The 19453-nt window shown below is 47.6% G+C and overlaps 1 protein-coding gene across 1 annotated transcript in view; it reads right to left on the reverse strand.

Moving 5' to 3' along the window:
* Positions 1–19453, reverse strand: part of LOC146860745 (uncharacterized) — a 317920-nt gene that overhangs the window by 277944 nt on the left and 20523 nt on the right. Inside the window, exon 3 of the mRNA XM_085646168.1 lies at positions 1839–1949. Coding sequence (XP_085502294.1) covers positions 1839–1949 — 111 coding nt within the window. The remainder of the gene's footprint in view (positions 1–1838; positions 1950–19453) is intronic.

Raw genomic sequence — 19453 nt, forward strand, 5'->3', positions numbered from 1 at the left:
AGAGTTTCTATTTGGGAAGTCTGAGAGGTCTGAGCATCTTTTTGCCTGCCTCTCCCCACCGAGAACAGTTGGGGAATAGTTTGCTTACCAGGGCTGATCATGGCGCTAGAGCTGGTGCTGGTAACGTTCTCCCCCTTAGTTGTTTTGCCGCTTGTGTTTGAGGCATTCTTGCCGCTTGGCGTCTCCGCGGTCTTTACTGCAGCACCAGCTTCAGCCTGGAGCCGGGATTTCCCTCTTCTGCCTTTGGGTGGCATCGTCGGCATCTGCGTTCTCCAGATCCCTGCTCTCCGGCCTCCAGTACTCTTGCCTGAAGCTGTTGCAGCCGAACGTCCCAGTGTCCACTGCCAGCCCCTTGCGGATACAATGTATCCGATACGAATTCTGCATAGACGCACACACCGAGCCAGGAATACAGCCGCGGCAAAACCAAGCATGCCGGTGAGACAGAACTGTGCTCAGGCCCGGTCTCGGTCAATAATCAGAGCCCGCCTTCGTCCTCTCGCTTTCTACTATGGAGCGATCCTCTCACGGGTGTGGGAGCGCAGGAGCAGCCAGCTCACTCGTCTGAGCTGAAGCCCGTCATCTTGCCCAGTGCATCCCCCATGTTTAACAGACTATAATACAGCTCCGGCTATGTGTACATTTGAAGTACACATGACAAGTGACTTTCCTCTGATTTCGGTAGTGACGTTGTCGTCAGGGAAGGGAAAGCAGGAATATTTCTAAGTTTATGTTTTAAAACTATCACTTTTAATAAATGCCTCTCAATGCAGTGATATAATCTGAAGTACAAGGGGAACACCCATCCACATGTTAAAGAAATACACTTATTTTAAAGTGACTTTATCATATTTTTACATGATGTTTGTTGCATGATTTGCATGCCAGATATTTCCACGTCTTGACTCGCACACAGGTTTTTTAGAGCAAAGCCCAATCCTTGGCTTGATTCTGGCACAAGTGTCTCTGTTACTATGTTGGCTTGCTTGCCTCTACCCAGTCTGCAGCAACAGTAACTTAATATCAATTTCTCTGTAGACAGCCGATCAGACTGGCACTGCAGGACAAGACTGACCTAATAATTATTGGTGGGGAGTCCCACTCCATACACCCCCTCCCCCTGCCCCCATCATGCTACATCCCTGCTTGGAACCTGGAAGATGCAGTAAATGAGGTGACACTCTGAAAAACACCCGGATCGAATGTCCTGCTGGAAGACAACAAATATAAACTGGAGATGTTCTGGGAGGCAATATGAATAGAATACCTAGTGGCTTCTCTTTGTTACATTATGAATGAAAGCAAATTTAATAATGAGTACACATATTGTCCAATATCACTCAAATATCAAAACGAAAATACAAGTGAAGATTCCGGTAAATAGACCACTGTATGTCAGAATATGGAGTAGAAAACTATTGCCCAACAAAAATATTATAGCCGGTCTATCGACAGACACAGTATCGTTAAGGTATATTCAGGTAAGTATATATTTACTATTTTCAACTCCACATCTACATATCTTGAAGATACCAGCAGTTAGACGTACGTGTGAGCTTGCATCCTTCTAGAAGGCCCATTGGTTAGGATCTTTACATTTCTTGGCTTTACACTAGGTTTAGACACTGCTACCGATGTTATTCAGTGGCCCAATATGCATAAAGTGTTTTCTGGTATGTATGTCATGTTAACCTTTGCAGTTTTTGCTTTTCTGGACATGCCTATCTCTGCTTCCCACTGTAATCCATTGGGTGAGACCACGTTTAATTGCACCTGGGGCATGCTCTGAGTACCTCTCATGTCAAACTATGAGTGCTTCAATGGAAGTCTCATCCTACCTGCGCGTCTCCTTGGGTGGCCTTCAATATGGCGAGCAGGTTCCTTGCAGCCTCTGGGCTCAGCCCCGTCACGCTGGCTGCAAACTCACTGACCGGCAAACTGAAGTATTCCTGAGGTTCAAGAGGTATGAAGTTAGTGGCATCAAAGTTTTCATAAGTCGTCTCTTGGCACACATCTATTTACTTTATTCTTTAAGTATAACATTTGTATAACGCATACTGCATAACTGAATTGCTTCTAAACGCTGGCACAAGAGAGCACAAGAGCAGAAGCGACATGAGTGATAGTTAGAATGGGTAGGTTTTCATTTTTTTGCTGTATGCATGCAGGTGGTGCGAGTTGCGGATGTGCTCTGGGAGGTTGTTCCAGTTGTCAATTTTGGTTTCAGAAAAAAACACCATCTCCGCACTAGAATGTGTGCAGGTTGTGAGAGTTGCACATGTGCTCTGCCAAGGAAAGCTAAAGAGAAACACCTTTCTCTTTCCCAGCCTTTACTAATGGTGGATCCTGCTGCCTGTACTTCTGTCTCTCAATTGGTCTGTTCCACAGTTCCAAGGAACAAACATTGAATGTGTCCTGCAGGCCGAGGACTTTGGCAAAATTAGGTGGTTTCACTGTTTAATTTGAGCCAGAGGTCCGGCACTAAATAGTCAATGCCGGCACTTTTAACAGTCCACAACATGGTGACATTGTTTTCCTGATTTTGAAATGTGTACTACAACAGTTGTGTAATAACTTAATATACATTAAAAATGACTAATACCTACTACCCAAGCCATTCTTATAGTTTAGGGTGGCTCTTGAGTGAGGTTAGTAGTTGTATTGGCATTGTCATTGGCAGCGCTGGCATGGGCAATAGGTGTTGCGAGTTGCACTGGGATCCAGACAGGGTCCTTGGCACTTCTTTTTTTTACAAATTTAGCACTGTCAGGTTTCGCTTAGGTCAGAGCACATGAAAGCTCCTGGGCCTGGAGAAAGGCTGGTAACATTTTTGATGTATCAAGAAGAGTCTCGGCCTCAGCACTGCAGTAGCTCAGAGGTGCCAGCCTGTCAGAAGTCCTCCTGATTGAGGCGCCAGTTTAGGTGGGGTAATAACGCTCGAGTCTCCCAATTTTTACATTGCCATTTGTGAGTAATTATGATGAATGGCATGCATTATCAGTTGCTGGCTAGGGGTGTTGCACTCTCTGTTACAGGCCATGAAGCCCTTGCCTCTGTCTCTCTGATGGAGAGAGGGGCATTGGATCATTCCCTCGACGTCCCCTAACCGGGCCCTGCAGATGTCTCACTATTGGAGTACTTGTGCATAGTCCAAGTCTGGACAGAAGTATGTTGTGAGAGTTAGAAACGTCTAGACAAGTTCTTAATTGAATCAAGATTGATATGAAATGGAACCCATATGCAGATGGCTGTTACTCCTCAACTCCCCAAAGTGCACCCATCACATAAGTAGCAAACTCTACTAAGTATATAATGCCATCCCAAAGGCTACACACACAATCAGAAGCAGACATCTGCTGTGAAATGGAACCCAAACACAGATGTTATGTTATGTTATGTTATTTATATTTTTATAGCGCACAGCTGCCCCAGCAAAGGGGCGTCCTGGCGCTGTGACAGATGCTACAACATAACACACAATAAAAGAAAAGGAAATTAACCAGACACGGGAAACAGTAAAGTTTTAATCGCCTGCCTGAAGGCGAGCAGGTCTTCAAGAGCTCGGATGTGTACCGGGAGCGAGTTCCACAAACCTGCCGCGAGCACCCTAAAGGAGCGCCACCCATTCTACTCAATTTAAAGCGCGGACAGACCGCCAGGTGAAGCCTCTCCGATCTCAAGGATCTCAAAGGAACATAGGGCGTGAGTAGGTTAGCAAGTGCCGGGGGCGGAGAAGATTTCAAAATTTTAAAGGTCAGGCATAGCGCTTTGAACTGAATTCGCTGTCTGACCGGGAGCCAATGTAAGGCCGCGATGGTACCAGACACTGAGCAATGTCTAGGGAGGCCCACAATGGCCCGAGCCGCGGCATTTTGCACCCTTTGGAGCCTAGAGGCCTCCTCTTGATTCACCCCTAACAGCAGTGAACTGCCGTAGTCCAGCCGAGATAGTATAGAGGCCTGGACCACAAGCTGTCTGGTGGGGGGATCAAAATACTTTAAGACCGGCCTTATTCCCCGCAGAATGCCATAGCACGTGGCAGCCACCTTCTTAGTGTGGTCCTTGAAGGTGAGCGCAGAGTCCAACCAGATGCCTAAATTTCTCACTCCAGAAGCTGGAATGGGAGTGACCCCCAACTCTGATGGCCACCACTGGTTACCCCATAGCTCAGCATGCTTCCCTAATACCAACACCTCTGTTTTGGTGGCATTTAACTGAAGGCAGTTGGTGCGAAGCCAGCTTGCTACTGCCAACAAACCCGCTCGAAATTTGGGGGCCTCCACCTCAGGGTCTCCACTAAGTGTCACCGCTAGCTGTGTGTCGTCCGCATATGAGGCCATCGTAAGACCCCACTGTTTAACGACACCAGCCAACGGTTTCACATAGAGGTTGAACATAGTAGGGCTCAACGAGGATCCCTGTGGTACCCCCAGCTCCAGGGGATAAGTGGCAGATTGGCCAGGTGGTATGGCCACTTTAAAAGAACGATCTGATAGAAAAGACCGAAACCACTGGAGAGCGAGATCAGTCACTCCCGCCTCCTGTAAGCGTTGGATCAGTATATGGTGGGACACAGTATCGAAGGCAGCGCTTAGATCTAATAGTAAAAGCGCTGCAGTGCGACCTGAATCCAGAACCTGGCGTAGATGTTCCGTGATGTAAAGTAATGCCGTCTCGGTACTGTGTCCCGACCGGAAGCCGTTCTGACTGGAATCCAATATCTGGTTGCGAGCCAGATGCTCAGACAGAACAGAGTTGACATGGGCTTCTGTTACTTTGGCAATCCAAGGCAGCAGGGATATGGGTCGATAATTCTCTGGCAGCCGGGGGTCAGAGTTGGCTTTTTTTAGTATAGGAGTAACCACTGCCTGTTTCCAAGCCGTGGGTACCATTCCGCTGGACAATGACATATTGATAAGATTCAATATGGGGTCACGGCAGAGTGGGGAAAGTGTGTTAATTAAGGCTGGCTTTAACGGGTCCGAGGGAGAACCTGACTTGACCCTGAGGCTAAGCCTATCAAAGGTCTCAGTAGTCAGTTCAGGTAGCATTGCAAGAGTCTCATATCCCAACGTATCGGGGACAGTAACCTCTCGGTTCTGGTGGAGTGTGTCAAAGCTTTGGTAGATTGTTTCCACTTTCTCCACAAAAAAGGAGGCCAGCTTATCACAGTGGGAATCTGTGCAAATCACCTCTGAGGTGGATCTGTTTTTCATAAGATCCTTCAGTATCTTAAAAATCAGTTTTGAAGGGTTAGGGCTGGTGGCAAATTCTTGAGCGTAAAATGCGGCTCGTGTTCTGCAAATAGCTCTATGATAGAGCTTCAGCTCAGTAAAATACCGAGTTTTCAGAGCAGGGCTGTAGGATCTTCTCCATTCCCTCTCTGTTTTTCGGCAGGCTTTTTTTAGTTCTGCGAGTGAGTCATTATACCAAGGACTAGGTGTTTGGTACCCCCCAAAGTGGGTCCATCCATAAGTAGCAAGCTCTACTAAGTATAAAATGCCCCAAAGGCCACACACACAATCAGAAGCAGCAGCTTAACACTAACTTTAAGTCTGTGGATTGAGGGAAGCACACACCATGGAGCAACGCTTTAAGATGAAGTGCAGGGACCAGCAGAGAGATACAGGACAACTTCTGTTGCAGGTTAAAACAGTGCTAGCTTATAACATTTACATGTTTATCTTTAAAATGTATTACATTTCACCATCTGCTTTTATAGGGTTTGAAAATAAACGTGTGTTAGCTGAACCATGTCGTTTGTTTCATGGTTTTGCATTGCTTACATGAAAATCTGCGCATTTACAAAAATTTACAAATAAAGTTTATTGTTTAAAGCAAGGGTTTTCCAAAAATTAAAGGTCAGCAGTATGTTTTGAATGTACTTTCAAAAGTCTTGAGCAACAGGACCAGGGGCAGAAGGGGCGTAGGACAGGTAAAGAAAGAAAACTGTATGTGTTAAGTGTAGGCGTTGATTAAGAGTCATTTCTAATATGCTTTGATCAACTCTGTAATAGGCTTATGTAAAAGTCTAAATGTTGACAAGGCAGACCTTGATAGCATCACGTAATTGAGAAAATGCAAGTGTAAAATAGGGGTGTCAGAAGAACAGCTATTTCATTTGTTTTTAACTGTAAGCGCTGAAGGACCTCTGTCACGGTACAGTGAATGGTAGCTGAACCATGTGGTCTGTTTCACTGTGTTGCATTGCTTAAGTGAAAATCAGCATTTTTACAAAAATGTGAAAATACAATCTATTGCTTAAACCAAGAGTTTGGAAGGGGGTTCAAGGTCCGCAGCATGCTTTGAATGTGTTTTCAAAAGCCCTGAGCAACAGGACCAGGGGAAGAAGGAGCGGAGGTGGAGATAGAAAACTGTATGTGTTTAGTGCAAATGTTGATTAGGAGTTCTTTATAATATTCTTTATAATTTTGTAATGTTGGGGTTAAGGATCCAGCAGAGCCCCTGTGCTTAGATGCCTGAACTGTTTAGGGCAGGTTAGGCTCCTGCTTTAATTAGCCCTTTGCGTCACAAAGTTCGATAAGAATGCCAGTTCCAGCAACTTTACAAGAGTTATTATATTGTGAAACAACACATGTCTAGAATATTTTGTTTTTATTACTCAATCAACTATGATGTGTGCTGTTTGTTAGAGTTGTTTTTAAAGCAAATGTGTCTGCCCTGCACACAGGATCTCCCAGAATTAACATAGAGCCATGAGTTAAGAGTTGAATTTCAGCAAGGTACAGATATTTAGAGCACTATAGTTCTAAGACTGTTGCTAACATTATTGTCTCAATATTGCAGACTTAAAAAATATAATGTATTCTTGTGTATGTATTTTTACAGGTTATGAAGCGAAGTGCAGCTAGATATTGAAGAGCTATAACAAATCTTAGAGCCTAAAGACGCATCTGAAAGCATCCAGCATAATCCTGCTATTACAGGTGACTAAAGGGACGGCCTAGTTTTATAAAGGATGTGTAATGTTAGCCCGTACAGTCAAAAACCTACCAAGATTCCATTGTGCCCTCAGCGATTGTGCTAAATCGGTGTATTATATTGGAAATGTGATTCATTTTTCTTCACAGTTCCCCTGGAAGCTCACAATTATGCCAAACCTCCGTTAAAGGTAGCCACTCGAGCAAAAGTGTTGGCCGGAGCCTCAAAGAGTCCTAGGAAGGTTGAGACACTGTTAAAAAAAGAAAGTCATTGGGGACCATAGACAGACCGGCTATAAAGAAAGGAGTTCCACAAAGAGGCAACGCACGTGTGTTTTACAAAATGTAGAGCCATAAGAACCCTAATGTATTTTTGTCTAAAGCATCGTGTTCCTCCAGCATTTAGTAAGGGCTATAAAAAATTTAAAGCAATAGTTAGACAGGTGGTTACAATCATAAGGTTGTAAAGAGCCGTAAAGATTTTTGTTTTTGTTTGTTTTCATCGTAGATCCAAAACAAAAGACCAGCGCCAGAGTACAATGAAAGGTTAAGCATACATTAAAGCCACTAAAGAACAAGTTACTTACCTTCGGTAACGATGTATCTGTAAGAAACATTAGTTAGTTAGATTCCTCACCTTAGAATATCCCCAGGCGTCAGGCTGGATCCGGAAAGATTTTTCGTCAGCAATACCCCTTGCGCGTCGCTAGGCGTCGTCTGTGGCTGCGCGTCAGTCGTCTGCGTCGTGCGCCCGAATGACGTCGTCGGAGTACTTAGACGCCGCCCTCGCGCGCTGACGTCAGTTCTTGTACATAGCTTTCCGCGCCAGGAACGCGGAGCCATGAAAAGACCGACACTGGTGCCAAAAATAAAATCTAGGGGCCTGAAAAGGATAACCTTAACCCTAGATGTCAGTTCGCAGAACGGGGAGGATGGGTGGGTCGGTGAGGAATCTAACTAACTAATGTTTCTTACAGATACATCGTTACCGAAGGTAAGTAACTTGTTCATCTGAAAGAAACACGTTAGTTAGATTCCTCACCTTAGAATAGATACCCAAGCAATACCATCCCCGGTGGTGGGTCTGCGAACCAAGATCACACCAGAAAGTCCTGGAGGACAGAACGGCCAAAGAAGCCATCCCTCCGGACTTGGCTGTCAAGGCAATAATTCCTGGCAAACGTTGTAGCGAAGCCCACGTCGCCGCCTGACAGATGTCCTGCAAAGGGACACCCCGTCCCAAAGTAGTAGTAGCCGCTGTGGCCCGAGTAGAATGGGCGCGCAGCCCAACAGGAGGGTCCTTTTTTGCCAAGGAATAACAAATTTTGATGCACAAAACGACCCACCGAGAGTTGGTCCGTTTGTGCACAGCTTTCCCCTTCTTAGCACCCACATATCCAACGAAAAGTTGGTCGTCCACCCGGAACTGCTTTGTGCGGTCCAGATAAAAGGAGAGCGCACGTTTTGGGTCCAGACGGTGGAGCCTCTCTTCCTCTTTGGAAGGATGCGGAGGCGGAAAGAAGGTGGGCAAGGTGACAGACTGCCCAAGATGAAATGGAGTCACCACTTTCGGAAGAAAGGAGGGACGAGGCCGAAGGAGAACCTTGTCCGGATGAACAGAGAGAAAAGGAGGCTTTGATGATAAAGCCTGGAGCTCACTCACCCGTCTAGCCGAGGTGATTGCTACCAGAAAAGCAGTCTTAAGCGTCAGCAGACGAAGAGGACAATGATGAAGAGGCTCAAAGGGAGCACACATTAGAAATGTGAGAACAAGATTCAAGTCCCACTGAGGCATTACAAAAGGAACAGGAGGGAACGTGTGAGTAATGCCTTTTAGAAAGCGTGTAACTACAGGGGACTTGAAAAGAGAGGGCTGATCAGGAAGCCGCAAGAAGGCAGAGATGGCAGCAAGATAACCTTTCTGGGTGCCCAGGGCAAAGCCCTGCCGGGTCAAAGAAAGAAGAAGCAGTAGAACCTCAGAAAGAGGGGCGGAAAGGGGATCCACAGCCTTTGCTGTGCACCATGCCACAAATTTGTTCCACCGGCAGGCATATACCGTCTTTGTGGAGGGACGCCTGGCTGCCAGAATGACATCACAGACTTCAGGAGGCAAGTCAAAGGGCATCAACTGCCGCCGCTCAATCTCCACGCATGGAGGTGGAGGCTGGACAGGTTCGGGTGGAGGACCGTCCCCTGCTGCAGCGACAGAAGATCCTCCCGAAGGGGCAGACGTATCGGAGGATCGGTCAACATACTGAGTAGCTCGGGATACCAGTACCTTCGTACCCAATCCGGAGCCACCAAGATGACTTGGGCCCGGTCGTGCCTGATCTTCTTCAGCACTCTGGGCAGAAGTGGTATAGGCGGAAAGGCGTACAACAGACCGCAACTCCACTCGTGACGAAAAGCGTCGCCGAGCGAGCGCTGCCTTGGAAATTCCAACGCGCAGAACTGCTGACATTGCGCGTTCTCTTCGGTGGCGAATAGATCTAACCAAGGCTCTCCCCACTGCTGAAAGAGACCTTGCGCCACTTCGGAGTTCAGACGCCATTCGTGATCCATCATGCACCGGCGGCTGAGTTCGTCTGCTCTGGCGTTCAGAGAGCCCGCCAGATGTTGAACCACTAGGGTGACGCCCTGGTGTTCCAGCCACGTCCAGAGGCGCAGAGCCTCCTGACAAAGGGTCCACGACCCCACCCCGCCCTGTTTGTTGCAATACCACATGGCGGTGGTGTTGTCTGTGAACACCTGCACGACACTTCCCCTGACAGAGGGAAGGAAGGCTTTCAGTGCAAGTCGGATCGCTCTCAACTCCAACAGGTTGATGTGGAGACGAGACTCCGCCGGAGACCAGAGGCCTCTGATCTCCGCCTCTCCCATATGGCCACCCCATCCCAGGAGGGACGCATCCGTCACTACGACATGCTCCGGTTGGGGAAGGGAGAGGCTCTTGCCCTTGACCCAATCGCGGTCCGTGAGCCACCACTGCAACTACCGTGCAGTGCCCTCCGAGATCAAGACATGGTCGGACAGGTTGCCGTGATGCTGGGCCCACTGAAACTTCAGGTCCCACTGCAGAGCCATCAGCCCCAGAAGCCGCAACACTAGCCTGACCGAAACCCAGGATAGAGGCCGAAAGATGGGAATCAGGGCCTGAATATCCCGGACCCGCTGTTCCGGCGGATAGACCCGGAACTGCGCCGAATCGAGAACCGCTCCGATGAAGAGGAGCTTCTGAGAGGGACTCAAGTGTGACTTCGGCACGTTGATTGAAAATCCCAGCAAACGCAGGAGATCCGCCGTAGTCTGGAGGTGGGAGACGACTGTCTGGGGCGAGCCCGCCTTCAAAAACCAGTCGTCGAGATAGGGGAAGACTGGAACCCCTGATCTGCGCAGATGAGCTGCGACCACCGCCATCACTTTCGTGAACACCCGAGGGGCACTGGTGAGGCCGAAGAGGAGCACGGTAAACTGAAAGTGCTCTTGGCCCACCGTGAACCGCAGGTAACGCCGGTGGGCCGGCAGGACGGGGATGTGGAAATATGCGTCCTGCAAGTCCAACGCTACCATCCAGTCTCCAGGGTCTAGGGCAGCTAGAACCTGAGCCAAAGTTAACATCTTGAACCTTTCCTTCCGGAGGAAGGCTGTAGGCCCCCTTTGCCCTTCTTGGGAACCAGAAAGCAGTGGGAATAACAAGCACAACCTACTTCTGGGCTCGGAACGCGCTCGACGGCCCCCTTGGCCAAGAGGGCCGAAACTTCCTCGTGGAGAAGATTCAAATGATCCCCCGAGATACGGTGGTGCTGCGGTGGCATGGCTGGAGGGGTCGTCTCGAAGGGGAGGGAGTAGCCCCTTCGGACGATTTTCAGCACCCACCTGTCCGATGTGATGGACCGCCAGTGGAGCAGGTGATGGCGAACTCTGTCGCCCACTGGCGTGGAATGGGCCTGAAAGCTCGGACTAGGAAGGCTTTGAGGCGGATGCTGCCGGGGTGGATGTGGGCTGACCGCGTCGTCCTCCAGAACCGCCTCGGCGGAAACCACGTCCGCGACCGCGACCGCGCGCAGGTTGGTTCTGCGGCTGGTGGCTAGGCGTACGTGAGGAGGCACCCCTTCCTTGGCCACGAAAGGGGCAAAAGGCGGAAGTTTGCGACCGCGGGGCCGAGAGGCCCAAGGACTTGGCCGTAGCCCGGGAGTCCTTAAAGCGATTCAGCGCACTGTCCGCTTTCTCACCAAAAAGGCGAGTGCCATCAAAGGGCATGTCCATGAGAGTGCTCTGGACATCCCCCAAAAAGGACGTGGACCGCAGCCAGGCGTGACGTCTAAGCGCCACCGTGGTAGAAATCGCCCTACCCAGCGAGTCCGTAGTGTCAAGCCCACATCTGATAGCATGTCGCGCTGCATCCCTCCCATCGGCCAGAGCCTGGGTAAGTCGTGTCTGGACCTCCTCCGGACACAGGGGCAGCACGTCCTCCACCGTATCCCACAGAGAGTGGGAATAACGGTCCAAAAGACAGGCGGTGTTCAAGGACCGCAGGCCCAAACTAAGGGAGAACAGCTTTTTGCCAAACTGTTCCAGTCTCTTGGAATCCCGGTCCGGCGCAGCGGTCGGGAAGGAGGATTGGGAGGTAGAAGCCTGGATAACCAGGCTCTCGGGGGTAGGGTGTTGGGACAGAAAACTGGGGTCGCCCGGAGCAGGGCAGTGGCGCCTGGCGACGTTCCTGTCCACAGGAGGAACTGTGGAGGGCTTGGACCAGGTGCCCTGCAGAACGTCAATGAGGACCTCATTGAATTGCAGCAGAGGCTCAGTGGAGCTTGCTGCAGACTGAAGCACCTCAGTGAGGACGTTAGTCCTCACAGCCACGGCAGGTAGCTCGAGCCCAAGGGCTGTGGCCGCCTTGCGCAGCACCACAGAGAAAGCAGCACCCTCCTCCGAAGCCACAGTCGGAGGAGAGATGAATCCAGTGTCCGGAGAGGTATCCAGACCACTGGCCTCCCCCAGTTCATCTGCCCAGTCCTGTGACAGTTGAGCCTGAGCGGCCATAGGATCCTCGGATCCCTCCCATTCACCCCCATCATCCGATTCCTGGTATGCAGGAGGAAGGATCGGAGCCGGGCGATAGACAAAATGTGTCTCCAGCGGCGCTGAACGCGGCGTCCATCGACGCCGTATCGGCGCCGGGCCCGGAGTGGGGCTGTACTGGGACTCGATGCCGAGCGGAGTCGGCGTCCGAGGTGGTACCGGTGTCGACGGCGGCGGAGGAGGCGTGACGAGGTCGACCGGCGTCGGCGGGGACTCGGGAACGGGTCCCTCGGGCGCTTGCGGCGTCGAGGCCAGAGCCGTCGCCGGGGCCGGGGCCGGAGCCGCCGGCAGGCAAGGTTGCCCAGTCGGGTCCGCGGGGCCCGAAGGCGCGCCAGCGGGCGTCGACGGCGGAGCCAGGTTCCTCATGGCCGAGAGGAAGGCACTGACTTCCGCCGGCATCGCGTCAGTCCCAGGGACCGGTGGGTATGGGGACGCGCGGCACCTGCGGCTCCGCCGGAGCCGCGGGGGTGGAACCACCCTGACCCTCGGCCGAGTTGCGCGACCGGCGAGGGGAGTCCGAAGAGCGGTGTCGCCTCTTGGACTTCTTGGAGTGCTTCGACTTACCCGAAGACTTGGATCCCGACGACCGATGATGACGTCGGCTGCGGCTCCGCGACCGATCCTTGGACCTTCTCCTGGACCGGGATCGAGAGGGGCGCGGAGCCGAGTGGCGAATCTCGAGAAGCTTACGGGACCGCTCCCGTCTAGCCTTCAAGGTCAGGGCCTTGCAGTCCGAACACGACTCCGCGTCGTGGTCGAGGCCCAAGCAGTAAAGGCACCGGCGGTGATGGTCCGTAACCGACATCAAGCGGCTACAGTCAGCACAGGCTTTAAAACCAGGCATCCTACCGGCACCGGAGTCGAGACAAGATCAAAAAGGATCGAAAAAGTTAGTCAAAAAGTGACTAAAGGGGTAGCTCTCCCGGATCTGCGCTTACTGGCGCGGAAAAAAGAAGAACTGACGTCAGCGCGCGAGGGCGGCGTCTAAGTACTCCGACGACGTCATTCCGGCGCACGACACCGACGACGGACGCGGAGCCGCAGACGACGCCTAGCGACGCGCAAGGGGTATTGCTGACGAAAAATCTTTCCGGATCCAGCCTGACGCCTGGGGATATTCTAAGGTGTGGAATCTAACTAACGTGTTTCTTTCAGATGGGCATCGCAAAGATCCATCCAAATTACGCTACGCAATCAGTGAGAGATGTCCAGTGCGTCATAACAAACTATGAGTGGACTCTGCAAACGCAGACCTTAGAGACACTTGGTACTCTAACTCCTACACTGCTTTACCAGCAGTACCCACAAGCAGCACAGCAAACACGCATACAGGAAGGCCATTTTTGGCTAGAGGTGTAGACCTTAAAGGGTGCACACTTCCAGCCACAGACAGACAACAGCCCGGGTCATGTAAAAACCAGGACGTAAATGTTATGCTAAACAAACTAAAATAGAGTCCCCTTTCCTTAAAGAAGAAGATAAAACCCACGGTCCTGGAACTGCAAACTGCCAATTTAGATCTATACTTAAAAAACACAGATACCGTGCAGCCATATCCCCATAATCTTCATGCATGTGAATGTTCACCGTCTAATAGGGTGAATGCGATGTGATCCCCAGACGATCCCCAAAACGACTATAAATATCTCACATACCCTTTGGGATGAAGAGCTTAAAAACGATCATCCAGAAGCGGACACACTTAAAAAAATCACACATACTCTGTTTGACGAAGGGCTTGAAAACAATCATCCAGACCAGGACCTGTATCCTGCACGTATAGGGCTTCTCCGGTGTCTAACCGGTGAGCCACAACCACATATAAAAATCTCACAAAACCTAGTTGATGAAAGGCTTGAAAACAATCATTCCCAAAAGGACACCTCTTATGTATGTACAGGATTTCTCAAGGGGCTGACAGGAGTGCCATTGAGTTGTGAAACACCAGCAGTCGCTGCAGCCATTGAGTGTTCCTTCTAATATAGACCCTAAAGGGCAGTAGCCACCTGTTCCCAGCCCCATCGCTTCCTATTCCTCTAACACACAGACCTATTATGACTAACATTTAAATTCACCATATTTTATGTCACCGTTACTCCTCCAGGGGCGTAAATTCCCATCAGCCCCACATCAAGTGTAAAACCTCCATCACCTACCTCAACATACCCAGGCAGCAGTACAGGATAGAGCGGATGTCATAATTAGAGCTTTGAAACAGAATATAGCGGCGAGGCATCCTCAGGAGCAGCCTGCGTATACTCCCCTGGGTGTTTCGATTTGGAACGGCTTTCTTTGATCCTCCCAATTTTAGATCTTCAGAATGGTGTTAGTGGGGGTAGCCCGAGAACGGTGCTTGGTAAGTTTCTTGGTATTATACGCCCCACCCCTATTTTTGCGGATAATGTCCTGTAATATGTTTTTTTTTGCCCAAAAAGCTGTATTAGGGTCATATGTGAAAGACATGCACCAGGTTGTCAGAAAACTAAAATCCAATCTGAACTCTAAGGCCATAAAACTGTGGAAGACAGAAACCGAGCCCTGACTGTTGAGTGATGTACAGAGGGAGATATTACAGAGGGTACAAAGGCGTAGAAGAGTTGTGTTACAATCTTGCAAATCAGACGTTTCAGACGCAGAGCTTATTTCATTTTGACAATGTCTGCAGCACTCCCCAAAGAGCGGGGGCTCCAGCTTTATTAATAACTCAGTCGCAGTAGTATGTTTGGTCAGATGTATTTCCTGAAGAAAACAAATATCAGCGCTATGGCGCTTCAAGTTTGTTAATACCAATCTCGCTTTGCAGATGTCATTCAGGCCACGCACATTCCAAGTGATAAGCTTCATTTTGCTGTAAAATATGATCCCGTAATGTAACATATGATACCTTCATAAATGTGTAGGTTAATAGCAGCGAGATACCACCTTTAAAAATACACATACAAACACTAAATTGCCTCCTTTTTAAAACCTTCTTTTTAGGCCCATGCTGTTTTTATTCATCAATTGTGACTGGTGCCTATCAACAAGAGTCATATTGGTAAGCATTTACAACCGCTACCTTATGCAGTAACTCCCAAGTATTTATAGATGTTAGTATGACACCAATTTTATCTCTCTTGTTAGGTTGTTTAATCACTTGAACTATACCAACAATTTAGCCGATCGTATCAGTTATTTCGTGATTCAAGGTAACAAATTAGAGCTACATTTGGGCACATACCACCTGAGAAATGAAGGGCCTCATATCTTGCTCTAAAAAACTTCTGCACTGGCTGGCATTTTAATTTCTGTTTCTAAATGCAACCTTTCATGCACCCATAAACTAAGGGTGTAGACTTCATATTCATATCTAAAGCTAGAATACATGCTTGAACACAAATACTTTTTTATCTTTCTTTTTCCTATTTTGTTCTATAATTCTTTTATTCTATCCTTTGTGTGTGGCACTAGAATGACTAATTATGTACAGTTTAAATTAAAATAATAAATATAAAAGTAGGACTTGCAACCATTTAGATGCTTTTTTGTATACATATTTATAGGATTTGAATCGAAACATGGCTTCCTGATAAAGGCTTAAAGCCGAAACGCGCGTCGGAAATTATCGACTTCAGCCATGATGAAATTGAATAAAACATACATCTTGGGGTCGATTCCGATCCTGTATTTTTTTTTTCCGTACGACTCGTATCCGTAATTTTTTCCGTACGAATCGTACAAGTCCGGTCCGACCCGTGAAGTACGATCCGTACGAGAAAAATACATACGGATTGGCCCGATCCGTACGAATCGGATCGGGAAAAGTTGTACGAGACGGACCCGGACACTTTTCCGTACGAATCATAAAAATACAGTCCGACCGTACAAGTACGATCCGGACCGGCTTTCCGATTTACGATTCGTACGGAAAACGTACCGTACACGGGGAATGCCTTCACCCGCTACGAAGCGAACTTTGCACGACTTGTATCCCGGGAAAAGTTGTTCCCAGGGTGCGAGTCGTACAGGGGTACGAGTCGTACAGGCCCCCCCATGCATATGTACGCACCTTCCAACAACATCACGTATGTATGGTGCGTACCCCAACATCGCGTATGTACGCTCCTTACAACAACATCACGTATGTACGGTGCGTACCCCAACATCGCGTATGTACGTACCCTACATACGCACTGTTGGTACGCACCGTACATACGCACTGTTGTGGCATGCACCGTACATAAACAACGCACAGGGGTGTATGCCTGTACGACTCGTACCCCTGGGGACTCTGCTTTTACGGCTGTTTTTGGCTCCCGTAAGAAAAGAGCCGTACGGGGTGCCATAGGGACAAATCGTACTTGCTGGGCCGGAAACCGCTGCTTAAATACGCCCGGACGTCGCGTACAGGCTGTTCCGGGTCAGATTTTTTTTTTTTCTTTTACCCGTACGGTCTTTTGTATGATTCGTATGGAAATAGGCTTTCTGTACGAATCGTACTTCCTAGGTTGTACGGAAAGTTTACCGGATACGAGTCGTACGGAGAAAACGCTCCGTACAACGATTCGTACAGCCTTTTTCCAGGAATGGAATCGGCCCCCTTATGTCCACTGGTGAAAACCTATCCTTAGGATTTGGAGAAATGTGTAAATAGGATTAGGTCTATATAAAATTATACCTTTGAAATGAAATGAGATGTACTGGATTTTACATTGTATATAAATAATTAAATTGAAATTTTGATTTTTCAGTATTGAATAATGGGGACAATGAAAAATATAAAAATCCATAAAAAATGATAATAAAAAATATTTGTACACAGTAATTGTAATTTGTTTCATTTTTGGTTGCAGGTATGCTTATGGTTCACTTAATATTCAGTTTCCTAAATGTTTTTCACACAATTGTTATTTTCGCCCTGATTTAGGATTAGTATCTTCATTTTCAGGGGTACCCCCTTTTTTGCTCAAAATATAAGCTTCAGGGGTGCCATTAAGTCAGTCGCTGTGCATATCATGATGACTCTTCTAGATCGCTAGGCACATAGCCCCTCCATCACGCAGTGAAATGTTTTAGTCTGTACAAAAACAATATTCACAAGGAACTCATTTATAAACATTGGTCTCTTATGTGCAACATCTATCGTTGCTTTTGAATTAATAACAAAAGATGTCACAAAAATGACCTTAGTAAGCAATAACACTGAGAAAGTAATATTCACAATGAGCCCACAAAAAAACCTTTTCCTTTCAGAATCTACCAAACCTCAGCCGAGGTGGATTTATTTAATATACAATTTCTATGTTGCAGACTTGTTGTCCATATATAAAAAAGAAAATACAGATATTCCTAACAATGACAGTGATTTGTGACCCCAAGTGAAAGAACCATAACCACTTATTATGTGACAAAGTGAAAAAGTTAAAAGGGTTATTGGAAAATTACAAGGACAGACTTTATACAATTTTTACAATAACTAAATCCAAGCTGTCTCTATAAGTGTTGTCGACGGCGTTTCGACCCGTTCTAGATACTGGGTCTCATCAGGACTGTGTTTCTTGGGACTAAAAAGAAAAATATGCTGGATGAATGAATCTGACCAGACTTGGAAACAGGGAGTATAATATTTCAGTTCTTATACTGTGTTCCATAAAAAAAAATGTTTGTGATCACCCAGGTGTAATTATAGGCCACACTTACTTTCATTTGTCTTTATGCGAACGTATCAGTTTAGAATATAAATCTTCTTGTTATCAAGGAATCTAACGAATTATAGATTCCTAAGGTTTTGATCACTCATGTGTGGGGATTCTGGAACATATTAGATGTTGGGGATTATTGTTCCAGAATCCCCACACATGAGTGCACAGTATAAGAACTGAAATATTATACTCCCTGTTTCCAGGTCTGGTCAGATTCATTCATCCAGCATAGCAATACCATACTGCATCCTACATGGACGTATGTATGAGCTAAAACCGGTAAGCCATGAGCATTGCCCCACAAACCTCTTCTTCCTTCATTATTATTACTTTTCGAAGTCCATAATTACATAGTTATACTTCGTTATTTTTCTTTTTAGTCCCAAGAAACACAGTCCTGATGAGACCCAGTATCTAGAACGGGTCGAAACGCAGTCGACAACACTTATAGAGACAGCTTGGACTTAGTTATTGTAAAAATTGTATAAAGTCTGTGCTTGTAATTTTCCAATAACCCTTTTAACTTTTTCACTTTTTCACATAATAAGTGGTTATGGTTCTTTCACTTGGGGTCACAAATCACTGTCATTGTTAGGAATATCTGTATTTTCTTTTTTGTATATGGACAACAAGTCTGCAACATAGAAATTGTATATTAAATAAATCCACCTCGGCTGAGGTTTGGTAGATTCTGAAAGGAAAAGGTTTTTTTGTGGGCTCATTGTGAATATTACTTTCTGAGTGTTATTGCTTACTAAGGTCATTTTTGTGACATCTTTTGTGATTAATTCAAAAGCAACGATAGATGTTGCACATAAGAGACCAATGCTTATAAATGAGTTCCTTGTGAATATTGTTTTTGTACAGTGTACGTAACCGGTTCACAAGGACATAAGGGTTGCTCTTGTTACTGAAAATAGTGAAATGTTTTAGTGCAGTCAGAAAGAGCATAGGAGAAAAGGAAGACATAGTCCAGAAAAATAAGGCCAGCAGTTGAAATTCTTTCCCCAACTTCCCGCCTCCATCAACATCAGCCCCCCAAAACAGGCTAAAAGCATCCCAGCATCCCCTGCAATAGCTAGCAGCGGCTAACATGACACAACAACACATGAATCATCCCAAGATGCAACCCCCCAGGTAAAGGCCCCCAGTCGGGAGTGGCGCAAGTCCCAGATATCCAATCTAAAGCGCTCAGTCATTATCACTAGTATGGCTAGGGTCCTCATTGCCAGAGACAGATTTCAAGTCAGCTCCAGCCTGCAGCAAACCCTCAACAAACTTCACAGCCGCTTTTGGATCAGAAAAATAGACAGTCTAACACGCATGGAAAATGTGTAACTTCGCTGGGTAGAGCAGGGAGTACTTAGCCTCACTCTTTTGAAGCGAGCGCTTCACAGGGCTGAATTCTTGCCGCGCAGCCTGCACAGCAATAGTAAAATTGGGATAATAAGAGACTGTAAGTCCCTGATACGACGTGGTTTGCTACTGCCTTGCGAGGCGGAGGAAAATGTCCCTTTATCTGTAGTTCAAGAGCCGAGCAATGATAGGGCACCTGGGGGCCCCCGGTGGCGGCCTCGGGCCCAACGATATATGAGCGTGCTCCACTATGCACGCAGTATACAGAGATGATCCAAACAGCAAGCCAAACATTTGTTCAACATAATCCTCAATTCGTGTCATCGCAGTGGACTCCAGCACTCCATGATACCGATGTTGTTTCTCCTCGACCTAATTTTTACTTCAGATTAA

This window comes from Triturus cristatus, chromosome 3_1, assembly GCF_964204655.1.
Source record: "Triturus cristatus chromosome 3_1, aTriCri1.1, whole genome shotgun sequence".
Lineage (NCBI taxonomy): Eukaryota > Metazoa > Chordata > Amphibia > Caudata > Salamandridae > Triturus > Triturus cristatus.